Genomic DNA, 13,426 nt, shown 5'->3' with positions numbered 1-13,426 from the left:
AATTTAACAAACCATAGCACTTAGGCACTTTAGCAACTAGAAGGCAACTTTTACAACATACGTGATTTGGTCCTTTTTCAAATCAAGCACAGAAACAGACAAATTAAATTACAGAAATCTAGCAGATATAAATTCACATATCACAGGCACATAAAATAATATTAAAAATATTTTTTAGACTCGAATTTGTGGTCTCGAAACCACTATTTCGACTAGGGTCTAAACCGGACTGTTACATCACATGCCAAAAACTTTGTTTGACTAGTTGACCAAACAAATAGTTAAGTATATATTATGAAATATGATGAAAAGAAAAGAAATATCTTCTCTTCATCTTCCTTGCATGGTTGGCCATTGAAGAGAGAACATCCATACCATTTTTCTTTCTTTTTTTTCATCTCAACTTATTTCTCATCATTTTACATAAATTTCTTGAAGTCATCACAAAATCATTATTTAGCTTCTCAATCTATTATCACCATCATCTAAAAGTCTAAGGTTTGAGTGCTTAAATGATAAAAGTGCGTTGGGGAGTTGAAAGGATGAAATTATGGTATGCGTTTTATAGTTTACATCTCATACATGCTTAATCTTATGTTTAAAGCAAGCATTGAGTTGTTGAGCCGTACTTATTGCAATTTAATGAATTATGTGTTTATAGTCTTTTATCATTTCATGAAAAAACTAGAATAAGGAAAGGAAATTTAATGAATTATGTGTTTGTAGTCTTTTATCATTTCATGAAAAAACTAGAATAAGGAAAGGAGAGTTGTAGCAAAGGGAAGGAAAAGTTTGTTGATTAAGGTGGATTTAGGCTTGTCCAACACTTTTTAATATTATTATGTGGTAAGATATATGGAAAACCTATTAAAAACCTATATAGAATTTATATTTCTTTTAATTTATAATTATTGAGTTGAATATTATCAGATACTTTTCAGATACTAACATATTATCAGAATTTACTCAGATTTCATTCATCAGGCTCTCAAGGCCATCCAATACAGATTATAGTTTATATACGCAGAATTTAGTCAATTTAACACGTAATTGTAATTTAACTTACCTCATATGGATTTCTGATAAAATGAGTCGTCTATTCAACTATTTTGGACTTCCCCCGATCTAAGTCTGATTTTCTTTGTTCTTGATCTAATAAAATTCAAATTCAACCATTCAATCATTCATTTCATTCAAAATAATTCATGAACTCATATTTAGGGCACTTTACATTTTAGCCCTTACATTTTCACACTTTGACAATTTAGTCCATTTTTCACAAAATCACCAATATGCAAATATTCACTAAGACTATAGCTTGGCTGAATATACATGGCTTCCATACAAGCCCAAATAACACATTTAATTCACAATTTAATCCTTCAAAACCTTATTTTCACAAATTCGCCCAAATAGCTCCATTTTATCAAAATTCAAGGACAAAGCTTATAAATCATTTACTAAAACTTCATAATTCATCCAAGAACATTACAAAACTCATGATATCAAAAATGGCATTTCATGGAATCTTTAACAGAAATAGAAATTCAGACATGGGCTTTGAAAAACACAAAGTAGTGATCACAGAAACATAGAAATTATCAAAAACGGACAAAAATCATACCTTAATCAAGGATCAAAGTGCCAAAACCCAGATTGTTCTTTTCCTCTCTTTTTCTTCTATATTTTCGGCAAGGATATGCATGAATGAACAAATTTTCATGCATTTTTTTTATTTAATAACATATATTACCTAATTACCTAACCATCCTTTAAAAATTTATCTATTTACTATATTGCCAACCCATGTCTCCCACTATCATATAATGTTCTTATTGTCATACAAGAGCCTCAAATTTAACAAACCATAGCACTTAGGCACTTTAGCAACTAGAAGGCAACTTTTACAACTTACGCGATTTGGTCCTTTTTGCAAATCAAGCACAGAAACAGACAAATTAAATTACAGAAATCTAGCAGATATAAATTAACATATCACAGACACAAAATAATATTAAAAATATCTTTTAGACTCGAATTTGTGGTCTCGAAACCACTATTTCGACTAGGGTCTAAACCGGACTGTTACATCACATGCCAAAAACTTTGGTTGACTAGTTGACCAAACAAATAGTTAAGCATATATTATGAAATATGATGAAAAGAAAAGAAATATCTGCTCTTCATCTTCCTTGCATGGTTGGCCATTGAAGAGAGAACATTCATACCATTTTTCTTTCTTTTTTTTCATCTCAACTTATTTCTCATCATTTTACACAAATTTCTTGACGTCATCACAAAATCATTATTTAGCTTCTCAATTTATCATCACCATCATCTAAAAGTCTAAGGTTTGAGTGCTTAAATGATAAAAGTGCATTGGGGAGTTGAAAGGATGAAATTATGGTATGCATTTTATAGTTTACATCTCATACATGCTTAATCTTATGTTTAAAGCAAGCATTGAGTTGTTAAGCCGTACTTATTGCAATTTAATGAATTATGTGTTTATAGTCTTTTATCATTTCATGAAAAAACTAGAATAAGGAAAGGAAATTTAATGAATTATGTGTTTATAGTCTTTTATCATTTCATGAAAAAACTAGAATAAGGAAAGGAGAGTTGTAGCAAAGGGAAGGAAAAGTTTGTTGATTAAGGTGGATTTAGGCTTGTCCAACACTTTTTAATATTATTATGTGGTAAGATATATGGAAAACCTATTAAAAACTTATATAGAATTTATATTTCTTTTAATTTATAATTATTGAGTTGAATATATTATAGTATATTAATATTTAAAGATCATGAAAGTTTGGACGATAACAAGAAGATAACCTCGTGAATGATTTTCATGCTAAGTTTCCTTGTAAAGATGCTAATGGAATCTTGCATATTAATCTGGTGGGTTTAATATTATGAACGAAATTATTGTTTGTCTTGTAGTGGTTACTAACTTGAATGTTGCTACAAATTTGTAAACTTGATTGAATATGTTAGTATTGATATCCTGGAAAAACTTAAACAAAGCCCTAGTAGCTTAGTTAAATTGTTAGGATACAATTGGAATGCCAATAGGGGACTCCTATTTTGTACTTCAATATTCATGTTTCTTGCACTTTGGTGATCTTGTTTCTAGCACTTCAGTACGATCCTGATCTAGTCTTTGAACACTTGCACTTTGAGGCTCTTGTAAATATAGTTTTTGATAATTTGTCCCTAGTATCCTATCTTTATTTTCTAGGCATTCTAAGGGATGAAGTTAACTAACTTTTATTTGAAAATAACTTGATTACGACATGATAAAAACTTGTACTTAAATCATTCGATAGAAATATTTGTACATGTTCCCATAGTACAAATTACTTTCAATTTTCCTGATTTGACTTGTATATGCCATTCACGTTTCTTTTAAATGAATTATATAATCTTGTATATGACTCAACTACCAGTTTTGAAGGTAGTGTATAAGGTTTTATTCATACTATCTTACTAAGCTTTACACTTAATGTGTCGTTTATTTTTGTATGTAGGTCTTTTGAACCAAGGCTCCATACTTCTCGAGGATTACAAGCATACATCATTGTATTCATTAAAGAGTATGAAATATGTGTATTTGCGATTGATATATAGTGGCATGTACTAAAGAAATCATTTAGAGGTGTGTATATGATTGTTTCATATTACTCTTAGTTGTAATGGTGATATTAACTATATCTATTTTGCTTATTTTTGTTGGCCTTGAGCCACATACTATATTTATTTTGAATGAAGCATGTGTGCTTTGGTTTTCTATGCTTTGTTTGGTTATGTAATGGTTTTATATAAGTATAATATGCCAAAATAACATCTTGAATGTTTTTACTTATCTGGCCTCATTTTGACAATGTTTTATAAACAAGAATGTTGGTTATTTTACTTATTTTTTAACTTTTTTTTTTATAAAATTCTAGTTAGAAGTTGTATCGGAAATTATTTTTGACCATTAAAATATGATTTTTAAGTTACTAAATATCGATTTTTTTATATGAAGTTTGGGGTTTAAAAATGAAAGTTTTTGGGTAATTTTTTGCCTCAAGTGTAGGGGTATCAATACATGGACCCAAGGGTACCGCATCCTAATTGGAAGAATGCCAAAATAAATAGTATCAAAGTTGGGGATTGGTACCTATGACCCTAGGTACCATAGCCTACTATATTTTTTGAGGTCACTACACTGTTTACTGCAAAAAGTTTCTTTCAAGGCTCGAATTTCATCTCGAACAATTCTGAACACTCACGAATAGTGTTAAAATGGTTTTAACAAGATTTTAAAACTATAAAATTTAGTTTATCCATTTTATAAAAATGATTTATCATTTATTTTCTTAAATAAAGTATTAGTTTGCTCCAAATATGTTCCACTAGCATCTCTCATTCATAACGACGATGGGGACGGACAAGGTACGTTATAAATTTGATTTCTATGGTCGCATATATCATTTATACCATATGCAAATTCTTATAATTAAAAACTTAGTATTTATTGTACCAATAAAAGAGTAGATATTTATCGTCTCATACACCGTTTTTATAACTAGCAAGGTCCAAATTATTTCTTGTTAGTCTAAACAAATGGACATAGTAAACAAATACCAAAAATCTGATGTTTATGCCAGACAAGGAAGGTAGTTAAGTTCTATTCAAATACAAACTTATACAAAGCCATAGCTATATAAATACTTAATACATAACATTTCAAACCATTTCTTGTTGTGAAGAAATAGGAGTAGAGTTTTCTAGTATCAGACTTGATTGTTTAGGAGAGACTGACATATAGTATTTGAGAATAGGCTTAACCTTTTCAGCACTGATAATAATTCCCCAGAACGTGAAACGATATATAACCACCATGCTAACCAAGATTGCAAGATCAACCCATTTAGAGTATCCCATGTCAACTTGCCAATAGTTTCTCAAGACTTCATCACCACTAATGGTAGGAGGTCCCCCAGCTCGATCGTTGTTGAAACTCAATCCTTCATATTCATTTTTGTAGAATCCTTGATTTGTATACGTGTGAAATGCGATGTAGTACACGGGGTACTTCCAAATTGGGTAAGGGAGGTCATTAGGTAACCGAAAGAAACCACCATTTAAAAGCATTATCCCTTGGATACCAGCTCCTGTAATGATTCCCATGAGGTAATTTGGCACAATGCTTGCAACAGTCATCATTATGCTCTCGACCACCGTCATGCTACTGAAGAGCAATAAGACAAAATAGACAAAATGACCAAAATTCTTCTGAAGTCCAACCAAGTAATAAGCTAGTGCTCCTGGGATTAATGAGATTAAAAACAAGTAGGGGATGGATGAAATTGTGTTTCCAATAACAAATGCTCCAACCTCATAATGTCCATTCAGTCTTTCCCGACCAAAGATCTGATTTTCATGAAAGGGGAGAAAAAGAATGTCAAAAACTAATGAACCATGTACATAATAATGAAGAAATTGAAAAAAAAAATAGTACCTTCATGTCTTCAACAAAAGAAGGGAATCCTCCTATTGCCATGAAAGTCAAGAATGACGAAACAAACGAGAGCATGGATCCTCTAGCCTAAAAATCCCAAAGTTTTGATAATCGATTTTTTATCATATTTACTAAAGCATGGAATAATTTCTAGTATGTCATCAAGTTACCTGAATAGAATTGTAGCTGTAGCCAATATCATGGAAGATAGTCCCAATACATAAACATAATGCACAATACATTACAAAGCGAAGCACGTAGTACCCAAAATCGCGATACATATTAATAAAAGATCTCTTCGTAAGAACAATGCTTTGGGTAATGAAGCTAGCTTGGCTTCCTTTGCTCTCTAGAGGCCATCCTTTCTGCAAATAAAGAATCCTTACAAGTTAGAGTAATATGCTTTTTTTTAGGTTTAAGTATCTTTAAGACTTAAGTTTAAAATTAACATACTTGTTGGGATATCTTTAATACATTATGATGAACTTGTTTCCATATCTCTGATGACTTGTAAGACTTGACAAGTGTGTTGATGATTTCCTCTGTGTTATTGGTACCTATTCCTTGCTCTATGTCCTAATCAACACCAATAAGAAAAATCAAAAATTGATAATTAACTTATCAAATGCATAGTTTATACTTTGAGTGTATCAAATACTTACCTCATCAAAGTCTTTGTTGATGGTTTTAAGATAATGATCTGATGGGTTCTTTAAAGGTGGACAAGGGAATCCATTTATAGCAAAAAGCTAGAAACAAGTTTAGTTTGCAAAAGAAAAATATCATCAACACTCATAATTATTTTCCAATTTGCACGAATATTTGAAAAATATATGTATGCATACCATCTCAGCCATTGAAATAGGACCAAAATAAACTGTTTTGCCAGAGGAGAGAAGGTAAAGATTATGGAAAAGCTCAAAAACTTCACTACTAGGTTGATGAATGGATGCAATTACAGTCCTTTTATGTTGGTGAGCTAGCTTCACAATTCGATTCATAACATGGTAGGATGCTGCACTGTCTAGTCCACTAGTGGGCTCGTCAAGGAAGAGAAGCTTAGGCCATGTTAAGAGCTCAATACAAATGCTAACTCTTCGCTTTTGTCCTCCACTAAGTCCTTTGGTGCTCCACCCTCCGATTCTAGTGTCCATGGAATCTTGCAACCCCATTTCTCTTATTGTCATCTCAGCTCTTTCTTTCTTTTCAGATATTGACATGGAATCAGGCAACTGAAGTTGTGCTGAGTAGAAAACAGCTTCCCTTATTGTAAGCGTTGTCACTAGAGCATCATCTTGAGTAACATAAGCCTAATATTGATCATTAAAAAGGTGTTGGTTAATAATTTTCTTAGGCATATAACTCCACTATAATGAACATATGGTATGAAATGCAAATAAACATAAAGTTTATCAATCAACAAACTCAATAACCAATACAATATTAGAATGCAAGTGAAAGAAATAAAAATAATATAAAAAAATTAAGTAATACTTTTTGAAAAAATAAAAAATATTGGTAAGATAGTAAAAAAAGAGTAATGCTATTTTATTTTTGTTCACAACATTGAAGTTTTAGATTTTTAAGCGCTCAAATTCAAGGTTTTAATAGCATGTTTGAATGGGTTAAGAAAAGGAAGGAAAACCAAGTTTCCTTGCTTCGACAGCATATTTTTACTATGAAAAGGAAAATAGAATGAGTTAAACTTAAAAATTCATCACTTTCCATTGTTTTAATTTATTTTTTAATACCCAATTTGTGTTAAAAGTGATGGGAAAAATTATATTTAAAATATTAGTTTTACCCTTTAAACATTTTATTATAACTCTATTTTTGAAATTTGTATTCAACAAATTTTAAGACTCTATTTTGCCATAATACTATAAAAATAGCATAATTATGGAATAAAAATATTTACTGATAATTAACCGTCCTACAATAAAATAAAAACATTGAATAAATAGATATTTTTGGATTATTAAATTTCTACGTTTTAAATTAGCTTTCAAAAATTATCAATCTCATCCTTCACTTCCCTTTTTTTATTTTTCCTTTTGATTCTTTATTTTGTAAATTTATTTTTGACATTAACCATCACATCATTCTTATTTAAATAAGAATATTTTGATGTATTATGATTTATAAAAAATATTTATTTTTATATTTTTATATTTTATTATATGTTATTATGTAAAGGGTTAAAATTGAAAATTAATAAATCATTTACTTTTCTTTCCATAAATATGTTGCAATTCATTTCCTTTCTTTTCCTTTACTAATTTTAAATATTCAAACATGAAATAAATATATCATTTCCTTTTCTTTAACCTTCATTTCCTTTCTTTCTTTTTTTTTCTTTTAATAAAATTTATCCAAACATAGGTAGGGATTGGTTTTATTTTATTTTTAAAAATTAACCTACCTATGCAATCCTATTAATATATTATTTTTATTATATGATTTTAATTTATTTTTAATTAAATTTTTGTTTGATTAATTGGTGACATAAATTAATTATATACCATAATAATAATAATAATAATAATAATAATAATATTAGGCCTCCAGAATTTAATATTGAACAAATAACAGTCATATTTAAGTTTGAAGGGGATTGAGGGATTTGGATTGACTTAAGCTTCCAATTTTGTTAATAATTTCCATACCGAAGTTCCAAAAGCAAGCGTTTCCTTGCGACCATTAACTAGGATCTCCCCTGTTTGATGAATACGCGAACTTAGTAGTCTTCCTGCCAATCAAAGACTTTTTATCATTTTATAATCCAATCAAAACTTAACAATTCTTACCTAAACTATACTAACAATAATAAAAAGAAGCAATTTCACACAAAGTTCAGTGGAATTATGTAAACTTTTGTAGCATGATATAACATTAATTTGTAGAATATTTTAAATTGATATTGACCTTTTTTTGACATTTTATCTCTATATAAAATAATATTTTAATTCTCTATTTACTTTTTGTCTCTTTTAATTTTAAATTTATATTTTTATTAAATCATCTCAAAATAGATAAAAAGTTAATATTTATTAACTTTACTAACATGACATACATGTAGATAACATTTCAACATTTTATTATTTTTAAAATATTAAAATATTTTTTATAATTTTATATTTTCTTAATAATTTTAATTATTTTTAATTTTAAAAATAAATTTTATAATTCTTTTTAATTTTTAAATTCTAAAAGAGTAATTAAATGCTTATATGTTGTCAATGCGACAATCGATCCATGTTTATTCCAAGTCAAGAAAATTAACAAATGTTAATTTTTCAATTCATTTTAGAGTGATTTAACAAAAAAATACAAATTAAAAGATTAAATAAACGAAAAATTAAATAGATTAAAATAACTTTTTATAAAATTAGAAAATCAAATATTTGACTATTTTTAAATCTCATACCAATATTGCTTGATATAAACAGCGACGTGGGGAGGGGCATGTCGGATCCTTTAGTACTCTTTCTCCAAGTTTTTCGTACTTTTGACATATTCATAGTTAAAAAATAATAAAAAAGATTTGGCTTCTCCAAATATGACTCGATCATATTATATGTTTTAAGGCTTGAAATGTGACCTACCCATCAACAATTCCCATTGGCTATGATCTAGCCATTCTGAAACATAAACTTGTTGTTTACTATTAATTTGTACTTGTAGTATCTTCTACCCGAAGTTGTCAAAAACTAGTCAAAGTGATGGACATGCCAATGGAAGAAACCCTTTTGGAAAATGAAAATAAAAAAGCGAAGCAAAGATATATGACCTGCCAGTGTATCAAGAAGGGTTGACTTGCCACACCCTGAAGGTCCCATGATGGCTAACATCTTCCCTGGCTCAGCATACCCAGTGAGCCCTTGTAAGATCGCCCTGCTTCCCTTTCTCCCCTTAGAAACAGTCACCCAAAGATCAGCCCATGTCAAGAAAACGCCATCACCTGGTTCTATCTCAATCCTGAAAGACGGCGCTTCATCATAGGAACCGACTCGTCCAGAAACCATGCTTTCAATTTCCAAGTTGTCATTCTCAGCTGCTTCAGGCTGATGGTTTTGAGAAGAATGTTCGGGGCTTGACCCGGGTGTCCATGTTGGGACGATGACTGAGGAATCCATTCTGAATAGTGAACTAAGTTGACGAATCAGAAGATATTGAGTGAAGCAACAGCCGACCCGATTATTTTGTAGTGATGGTGATGCGTTTATATCTTTATATCGTATACGTGAAGATGCAAGACTTTCCTACTGAAGAACATATTTTCAAAAAATATTATATCTTTATATGATGGTATTGCAGCACTGCTATTAGCAGACAATTGTAGAATTGGTGACTTTAATTTAAAGGTAAACAGGGATCCTATCGAGAAGCACATTTTAATTACTTTTAGTTAATAGAAGATTTTGTAAGTTTTGCAAGTTCGAAACGTTAAGCATATTATATTGGTGCGGTGAATTAGCAAGTTGGTCAACTCAAATTTTTAAGACCACATAAATTAAATTGGTGAGTTGAAAAAATGTTAACACGCGGATAACGAAAAGTTATTTCAACTCCTGCGTTGGTTCGGGTTATAATGTGTGGTGGGTAACGGTGATGGTGGGGATATTTTTTAATATATTTCAGTCCGATTTATGATAGGAGTATATATTAGATAATATCAACAATATATATAATAAAAATAATTATTTATTATTATTTATTATTATTTATATTATATAAAATTGATCCAAATTAAATATGATCTAATTTGATAGGCTCGTTAAGTTTCAATTATTAATTAAATAAAGTATAAATCAAGTATATATGGATAGTAATTAATTTCTAATTAATGATGAGCTAATTAAATTACACAGATATCACTTTTTAACATCTAATCATATTCAAAAAGAAAGAGTCACTTCTCTAAAATATTTGTGTTATTTTGAAAGGGTAAAACTATAATATTTCAATATCTTAAGTTACTAATAGATTTAAATACGCTTTCAGAACTAATTTTACTTTTAATTTATTATTAATAATTTCACATGATATATACTAATTTACGATTCTAAATTTTATATATAATTTTTGCAATTCTGTCAAATGATATTTGAACCTCATCATATCAAATTATTGAAAATAAATTATTTTTATTATTTTTAAATAATTATGCATCAAAGCTATGAAGAATTTATTATCAGATTACTAGAAGAACTGAAAATATGATAATTGATATTAAATACTTAAATATAAAATTTATACTTGAACTTGTCCACTCCTTTTAAATTGATCCTTTTTTTCTTTTTCAATTTTCATTCCATCTATAATTTTAGTTTTTCAATAATAGCGTTAAATTTGGACATGTGGCACTTTGAAATGAAGATACATGGCAATGATGATGTCATTATCATTTGAAAAAATAAAAATATATATAAATTCCAAAAAAAATTAAAAAATTAAAATATATAAAACTAAAAAGTAAAAATCCAAATGGGCCTTGTTCATTATGTTCATATGGATCGTCATTTATCAATGTTTAATTATTTTTCAAATTGGCTCTTAATAAATGAAATACAAAACTTGCTTTCAGAAAAAAATATCCTTTAATCCTAAACAAAATCAAAACCCAAATTCTCAAAATCATTTTCTTTTTTTTTTCTTGTTTGACAACCATTGATCATTTCAGTAGCAATCTCGAAAATGTTCTTTCAACTATGAAGTGGTGTAACAATCTCCATCTTTTAGCTTTTTGACTGTTAAAATATATGTAAAAATAAAAATAAAAAGACAACAATCCAGATTTCATTTTTCGATCCTCATGTAAAAAAGAAGACACAAAACGAAGAAAAAAAAAACCAAGTGAAGGGAAAATAGGGTGAAGAAGCTTGACACAGGCGCGAGAGAGGAACACCACCCTGTGGACAATCCTCAACCCGATTTGATATTTTTTCTTTTTCCTAATTTTGTTGGGATCATTCTTTCTTTGGGAAGATCTTAGATTTGCTTTCAATGCTCTTATTTCTTCTGTTACCTAAGATTGAGATATGAATGACAAAAAAGGAAAATAATAAGAAGTGGAAATAAAATAGAAAACAAAATCATCTCAAATAGAAACAAATTATAAAAGCTCATGTAATACAAAGAAATGGAGCAAGAGATGAAAGGCAAAGCAAGTGCAGGGAAATAGAGCAAATTTGATGATGATGGCTTATCTTGAATCCTACTTTGAGAAAAATACGAGAAAGAATATTTTTTAGATTTTAATTTTATAAAATTTTAAATTATAACATCATTATTATGTATCATTCCTATGTGTTATAGTCGAGAAATGACATATATCAAATTTAACGCTCTTGAAAAAAAATTATAAGTACCAACTTAAGAGGAGTGGACAAGTTTAAATGTTAATTTTATATTTCAACCTTTAATTAAAAAATTATTTTAACCTTTCATTTATTTTTTATTTTTTAACTGTTAAATTTGTTTTTTGGTCAAATCATCTTAAAAAATAAAAAATTAACATTTTAACTTTTCTAACATGACATACACATGAATTGTCACTTGGATGACACACCAATATTTAATTAATTTTTATAATTTTAAAAATTATAAAAATTATAATAAAATATTTTTAAGATTTTTAAAATTAATTAAATTTTAATATGTCGTCCACACGACAATTCATGTATATATCACATCAGTAAAATTAAAAATATTTAATTCTTCATCTATTTTAAAATGATTTGATAAAAAATAAATTTAAAAATTAAAAGGATGAAAAATTAAATTAAAATTAATAACTTTTAATCAATTTAGAGTGAGAAATAAATAATATTGCTAATTAAAAGCAAAATGTGTAAAAGACGATGCACGCTTTAAGCATTTTTATTATTTCAACGTCTGAATTGCGTTAATATAAAGTTGAATTGATTGATTGACTGTATGATTTATGGATTTTATGGATTAAGTTATGTTCTTTTGTCGATGGTTGAAATTGTTATTTTGGAGTTATATTTAATGTTTGTTTGTATGATTTGATGTGAATTCATGTAAATTATAATATTCATTTAATGAATTAGATTTTAAGTTTTGGTAAATAAATTTTAATTTTAAATTTTTTATAAAAAGAATTTGATGGCCACTTGCTGAAGTAATAAAAAATAGTCAGAAATTAAATTTTTGGTTTCTTATGATTGTATCTAGACAAATTTCATTTTGGGTTATTTTGGAAATTATAGTGTAATAAAAAATCAATTTTGCCCTTTAATTGTTATGCTAATATTGATTGAATTAAAGGAAAGTTAATATATAATAAAATTATATATGCAATTGTGTTAATAAACATGTAACGATTATTCAATTTTATATGTGAGTAATAAATCGACCGAAAGGAAGATTTATTTTTTGACATATTTTTATTGATAGTGTTTGATTACTACAATATGATATCACTTATGTAACACCCCATACCCGTATATTACGCCGGGACAGAGTACGAGGAGTTGCCTAACTTAAACTCGTGCTTATGACTAACTCCGAGTCTCCAAGACTTGGTCAAATTTAAAACTTTCTCAAGCTTATGAACACGTCCTTAAAATGGGCCTACAAGGACTAAAACACACATCGAAAATCATTCGAAACCAACTCAGGTTCTTTAGTCAACTTTAGAAAAATGGCACTTGACACAGGGGCACACGCTTGTGTGGGAGGGCAACACACTCGTGTGACCAATTCGACATGGTCGTGTTGTTGGCCCGTGTGGCTCACACGGCCTAAGTAATACAAGGACACGCCCGTGTCCGACACCTGTGTGGAATTAATTCTAAATTCATACCTACAGGGGTTTTCACACGGCCTAGCACACGCCCTTGTCCCTGGCCCGTGTCCTTCACACGGCCATGACACGCCTGTGCCCTAGCC

General features: G+C 28.9%; 1 protein-coding gene and 1 long non-coding RNA gene across 2 annotated transcripts; both read right to left on the bottom strand.

Moving 5' to 3' along the window:
- Nucleotides 1–4,645: 4,645 nt before the first annotated feature.
- On the bottom strand, nt 4,646–9,877 carry LOC108463102 (ABC transporter G family member 1-like). The gene is made up of 8 exons (XM_017763050.2): nt 9,300–9,877; nt 8,176–8,258; nt 6,355–6,819; nt 6,172–6,258; nt 5,963–6,085; nt 5,680–5,874; nt 5,510–5,596; nt 4,646–5,421 (listed from the first exon to the last, which is right to left on the bottom strand). The coding sequence occupies exons 1-8, from the start codon at nt 9,643–9,645 to the stop codon at nt 4,735–4,737; spliced, it is 2,073 nt and encodes a 690-aa protein (XP_017618539.1). The 5' UTR covers nt 9,646–9,877; the 3' UTR covers nt 4,646–4,734.
- A 1,260-nt stretch (nt 9,878–11,137) lies between these two features.
- LOC128284381 (uncharacterized) lies at nt 11,138–11,747 on the bottom strand. The gene is made up of 2 exons (XR_008274811.1): nt 11,646–11,747; nt 11,138–11,537 (listed from the first exon to the last, which is right to left on the bottom strand). It is a non-coding gene; the product is annotated as an uncharacterized LOC128284381 (long non-coding RNA).
- Nucleotides 11,748–13,426: the final 1,679 nt, after the last annotated feature.

The sequence above is a fragment of the Gossypium arboreum genome, chromosome 11 (assembly GCF_025698485.1).
Source record: "Gossypium arboreum isolate Shixiya-1 chromosome 11, ASM2569848v2, whole genome shotgun sequence".
Classification (NCBI taxonomy): Eukaryota; Viridiplantae; Streptophyta; class Magnoliopsida; order Malvales; family Malvaceae; genus Gossypium; species Gossypium arboreum.
This window is presented reverse-complemented; position numbering and strand designations above follow the sequence as displayed.